Source organism: Otolemur garnettii, unplaced genomic scaffold (genome assembly GCF_000181295.1).
Source record: "Otolemur garnettii isolate 467f Iridium unplaced genomic scaffold, OtoGar3 scaffold00013, whole genome shotgun sequence".
Taxonomy (NCBI): domain Eukaryota; kingdom Metazoa; phylum Chordata; class Mammalia; order Primates; family Galagidae; genus Otolemur; species Otolemur garnettii.
The window spans coordinates 3,197,916-3,203,915 of NW_003852408.1; the positions used below are offsets into that span (position 1 = coordinate 3,197,916).

Genomic DNA, 6,000 nt, shown 5'->3' on the forward strand with positions numbered 1-6,000 from the left:
CATGCATGTAGGAAAATGAAGATAATATCATACTTGTCTTCTCTACTGCAGGCCAATGGGCTGCATCTCTTCTGACACTCTTTGCATTCATTTGAATAGCTTTGAATTCACAGAACATTGACGACAAATCAGGAAATGATAAACTATAGACAGTGACCAGAAAAGCAGGGAACACACGTCAGTGTAGTGATGCTGAACTCTCCCAGCCCTCAGATGAGCTGAGAACAAAATATACTGACTCCAGTGACTAACATCTTGTGTCCAATAGAAATCTGCTTTCTTTTCTTGTCTGGCCACTCCAAATTCTCCTTCTTTCTCATTTATATGCCCACTCTTAAGCTGCTAAAAATTTCTACCTCCATTTCTCTGATTCTGTGAGCTTCTCCCCAACCCCTCAGATTTTCTTGTCTCCTATGTCGCTTTTTCTCTCTTCCTTTTCTTCTTTATTTCTATGCTCATCCTTCTTGGCTTTAACTTCCTAAGCATTTTGCATAACATATAGCTGACTCCATCAGCACAAACTTATTCTTTAAAGACTTTCTAAGCTTGTAACTAAGGACAATATTGTCAATGGATAGAAGAACACTCTACTTACAGCGCTCTTTCAAATATAAAGGGTGGTGATATAGAATAAGTAAATTACTCCAATGCATAGCAATTATAAATATGATAGTATGTGGAAAGAAGACTATTACATTAGTAATTTTACTAATATAATTTTGCTACATTTTCAATGAATGATTTGATTAGACCTGTTAAATTAAACAGCAGTATGTACTGCCTTCCTGACACCTTCCATTTCCCAATAGGACCAGTGAGGATAAATGCAGAAAACGACATCCTAGTTGTATAGAATCAAGGCATATGAAGCATGTCCAGAATAAAATTCATTAGAAAAACAGAGCTCTAGATTTAGACTCTGGATATTCTATAGTTCGAGGGTTGCAACTCCAATATTCATACCTGGTGCAGTCTGGAGTTGTGAGCAAGTGGCTTCTTGGATGTCCTCTCTTTCACTTGATTCTGAAGAGTCATAGTTACTGATCACTGCTCAAAAGAATAGAATTCTTTAGGGATCTCAGTGTGCAGTGAAGGAAATTCCCTAATAAGAAACTTGGAAAAACACTGAAAATCCATGAACATCCTGGGCTACACCCAGGCCAAGTTGGTTTCCCTTCTCAGTTACATGCTTTATAGGTAAGTGATGCTTCACTCTTGTCCCCACAAACAATTCCCTGCCAAGAGGCAATTTTGTTCTCCTGAACTGCTCTCTTTTACTTCCTACCCTTTCTCCCTGACATTCCACATATCCCTCATCTCAGTCTCTCTTTTCCATGAAGAGAGACCTTGAAGATCTTATGTGGAAGGTGGTGAGCCTCCTCTACCCCACCACCGCCCTAATGCCTTCTTGAACTATTTATAAGGCTGACAAATCATCTTTTTTCATGTCTGAGCCACAGATGCATTTGAGGACTATATTTTAGAGCACTTTATTTACACTAAGATAAAAGAATGTACATTGTCTAAAACATGAAGTAAATTTACATTTTACTCAGAAAGATACAGTGAACGATTACAATGAATGCTTACTTTTTAACACATTGTTCTTTTTTAAAATTTCCAATTAATATGAGGGTATATACAAGTAGGTCACATTGATTACATTTGTAAAGCAAAGTCTAAGTTGTAGTTGTGTCTCTCACACAGGAATTGTGCCATATACCCACACACTGTTCCTGCTGGGGAGGAATACTCTGACCTCCTTCCTCCTCCCCCTTTTTGTATTCAATTGAATTTTTCTCTCAAGTGAACACTCTGCTATTAATCTACAAGTTTCAAATTAGCATTGAGTACATGTGATGCTTATCATTCTGTTGTGATACTTAAAGAGAGTATTCTCCAAATCCATGCAAGTTGTAACAAAGAGTGCAAAATCTCCATCTTTTACGGCTGAATAGTAGTCTATGGTGTACATATACCACAGTTTATTAATCCATCCATGTGTGGAAGGGCACTGGGGTTGTTTCCACATCTTTACAGCACCTGTTTTTTGGGGACCTTATAATGTGGATCATTCTCAGTGGGGTTAGGTGATATCTCAAAATGGTACTGATTTGCCCTTTTCCAACAATTAGAGATGATGAGCATTTTTTCATGAGTTTGCTGGTTCTTAATAACATCAAGATAAGGAAACATAAGTATTTGTTCTTAGATCTCTTCCTATTGTGATTTCACTAAAGGAACATGTTTCTAATATTCTCTCAATCTAGAAAGTAAAAAGGGAAAACAAATCACCAATTTGTACACTAAAGAGTTATAAATCATATGACAACTCATGCTGTCGATAGTGTTGAGATCATACAACATTTTGATAATTGTTTCTCTCCTTGTACAAAGGAAAAGACTTAGATTCAAGATGTTAATCTTGTCTTTCCTTTAATTTTCCACTAGACTTTGTAGATGATCTTAAAATATTTTTGATGGTGTTTTCTTATCTAGGCAACAAAGACAACACTATGCTGCTTACCCTTCTGGCTACTGTAAAGAAAAAGGTAATATTTGCAAAGGTCTTTTGAAAAATCGCTCTATAAGCCATGACTTGCTGAAGAATGCCATCAAAAACAATACTTCATGTTTCAGAATACTTTATTTCAAATCTTTATTTCTGCTAACAATAGATAGTTGGATGGATTTTCTTTTGACACTATTCACAGCTTGTGATCAGATGACAAGATCGTCCAGTAAAGCATATTTAGCTTTTTTGTTCCCTATAGAAATCACTGCGTAAATCTATCACCCTATAGGCATAGTAACTAGTCAGTTTTAAAAATGAACTCATCACTTTGCTCACCTATTTCTTCCGCATCATATATATATTGATTAATAGACTCTGTCAATTAATAAGCTTACACTAAAAAATACACTTATGACAGTTTTTGTCTCCTTGCATTTCCCATAAGAGTGAAGTTAAATAAATGCAGAAAATGAGATTCTGGGATAAACTGGATCCATAGTACAGAAAGGGCTGAGAATAAAACACATTAGGAAATTGTAACTCCTCATTCAGATTCACACAGCCCAGGCCTTGCTCTCTCTCCCTTCCTTACCAGGCTCAGTTTCTAGTGCTTGGTCAAAGACTAGGGGCTCGTCTTCATCACTAGATTCTTCAGCGTCCTTGCTGCTGATGCCTGTGCAAAGTAGCAAAACCCATTAACAGTTTCAGGTGTGACCAAAGAGCCTACACAGCAGGAAATCCCACAGCAAGAGCACTAGGTACCTCCCAGCACTTTGGGAGGCCCAGGCAAGAGGATCCCTTGAGGCCTGGAGTTTGTGAGCAGCCTCTGCAACATAGGGAGACTCAATCACTACTGAGAATGTAAAAATTAGTCTGGCATCACGGCCCATGCCTATTGTCCCAGCTACTCCAGAAGCTTTGGTAGGAGGATCATCTGAGCCCAGGAGTTCAAGGTTACACAGAGCTATAACCACACTATTGCATTCGAGCCTGGGTGCTAGAAGAACAACCAGTCATGAAAAATAAAAGAGTACTAGGAAGAACTGGGAAGCTAAGTTAACTCAAGTTTCTGGTCTCCTCCTTGAAAGAATGTGACCTACAGGTTGTTCCAGGTCATAAACAAAAGCTGATAAAATTTACATACAGGGCCGCTTTGCCCATTCATTGGCACTGTTCACACTCCCACCCTTATCCTACTTTTCTCTCCCTCTTATTTTGTTTCTTAACTTTCCTCTTGGTTCTGCCCAACTCCCCTACTTCTGTCTCTGCTCCTGGGATTGGTATCTCTTTATTCCTCTCCTTGTCATAACAGGTTTCTTTCTCTATCTCCTCTTGTAATTATCTTGGATCCCTGATTTTCTTTCCTTTTCTTTAACTGCTCCCCTATGCCTTCCTCACTTTCTTTAGAAATAACTTCTATGACATCAGTACTTATCACCTCTGTCTTTGGATCACTTTCCAATTCCTATCAAGCTGAGGACTCACTGCTTGAGGTGCTGGCTCCCTCCCCTTCCTGCCTCCATCCAAGTTGCCTGGATTGCCTCAGTGGGACCTGATGAAGAGCCCCAGCCCCTTACCTGGTGACCTGTGACTCACAGCCCACAAATTTATCCCACCAGACTTACCCATTATGTTAGATGCCTGGTTATGGTTAATTCTTGCTTCGGCTTGTTCCTCAACATCTAAGTTAAAAAATGATTTGTTCTTCATTATGTCCACTAGATACACAGAGCAGGAATTACTTTGAATTCTTTGGATGGGTAGGTCTTCCCCTATATCAAATTGTTAAGAAGCAAAGCCTTTCATTTGTGTCTGTAGTAGGCCCTTCCCTGCCATTAAGAACTCCCTCCCTCAACTTCTTTCCTGGGGAGAAAGCCTCACACCCCACTTCCTTTTTATTCTGTTGCCCCACTCTATCCCTTTCTTCATGTTCTCTTGATTTTTTTTTTTAGACCTTCCAATTAACCAATCCTTCTAACCCTTGAAGCCCGAATTTTTTTTTTTTTTTTGCCGTTTTGAAAATAAAAATTACATAATCACTTGAGGCCAAGAGTTTGAAACCAGCCTGAGAGACCCTATATGTACAAAAATAGAAAGAATTAGCCAGGTGTAGTGACTCATGCCTATAGTCCCAGCTACTTAGGAGGCTGATGTGGGAGGATCACTTGAGCCCAGGAATTCAAGGCTGCAGTGCTATGATTGTACCACTGCACTCCAGGATAAGTGATAGAGCAAGACCATGTATCTAAATACATAAATAAATAAGCAAATAAAATGAAAATTATAGTTTCAGAATAAAATACATAGTTCAGTGTAGGTTTTGAATGATCATAAGTAAACATATCACCTGGGTCAAAAAACAAGATTATCTCAACACCTCAGAAGCCTGCTAGTGACACCTCCCAGGCTCCCTCCCACCTCAACCACCATGTTGGCTTACAATGCATAGATTAATTCTAGTTGTTATGTAACTTATATAAATGACATCATCCTCTCTTTTCTCTGACTCTCTCTCTCCCTCTCTCTTTTCTGTGAATACATATCCTTAAAAGAAGCCAAATTTCCACAAATTTACATATATATTTTATTCAATATGCTTTGTGAAAGTCATGTATATTCATTTTCTATAATTGTTTTCACAACTGTATAGAATTCAATTATAGAAGTAAGCCACGAAGTACCCATTTGTCCTGTTTCAAATGTTTGGCTTTTATAAATAATTCTGCTATGAAAATGTTCTTCTATGTGTTTTGAACACAATACACATTTCTGTTGGTTTCTACTGAGGAGTTTAACTGTTGAGTTCTAGGACACGTATATTTTCAACTTTGGAAGATACTGTTTCCAGAAGCATAGGCAAAGGCAGAGAGGTAAGAGATAGCATGTGGCAAACTCAAGAAACTAACAGACATCTGGTGTGGTGGGAACGTGGGACAAGGTATTGAGAGGGAAGTGATGGAGAATGTGCCACTGCATAGTCAGCGTCCTTCAATATGTACACCAAGTAACATTGATATAATGCTGAGAACCACAAGAAGGCACTGGGTTTAAACAAGAAGGACATGAACTGCTTTCCATATTTGAAAGGTCTACTCAGATGAAGTACAGAGAATGGACTTGAGGGGAGCAAGATTGAACATCAAGGCCAGTTCCTCTAGTGTTAGTGAGAGTCACAGGGATCTGGGTGATTGTGCTGAAGGTGGAGAGAAATGGGCAGAGTGGGAGATACTTTAAAGTTGGAATTAACAGACAATATTTATTTTAGAAAATAAAATGATGGTTGTTTTAAGCCACTATGTTTTAGAATGCTCTGTTACATGACATAGCAATAAGCAACTGATACAACCTCCAAAGAGAGATGTTCTTCTGACCTTTGGATAAAGGTCTTCAAGCACTTGGAGAAATGAGCCTAGTGGACAGGTCTAGGCTGGAGATGTGTGTTCAGGAATCAATACATAGCAACTGAGCCATGGAGAGGATGAGAG

General features: G+C 38.7%; 1 protein-coding gene across 1 annotated transcript in view; it reads right to left on the reverse strand.

Annotated features, from left to right (window-relative positions):
* The window catches only part of LOC100961813 (nuclear body protein SP140-like protein), a 33,276-nt gene that overhangs the window by 21,541 nt on the left and 5,735 nt on the right, over positions 1 to 6,000 (reverse strand). The window contains exons 4-6 of the mRNA XM_023510288.1: positions 4,141 to 4,197; positions 3,108 to 3,188; positions 964 to 1,047 (exon numbers count right to left, since the gene is read on the reverse strand). Coding sequence (XP_023366056.1) covers positions 964 to 1,047; positions 3,108 to 3,188; positions 4,141 to 4,144 — 169 coding nt within the window. The 5' untranslated portion in view covers positions 4,145 to 4,197. The remainder of the gene's footprint in view (positions 1 to 963; positions 1,048 to 3,107; positions 3,189 to 4,140; positions 4,198 to 6,000) is intronic.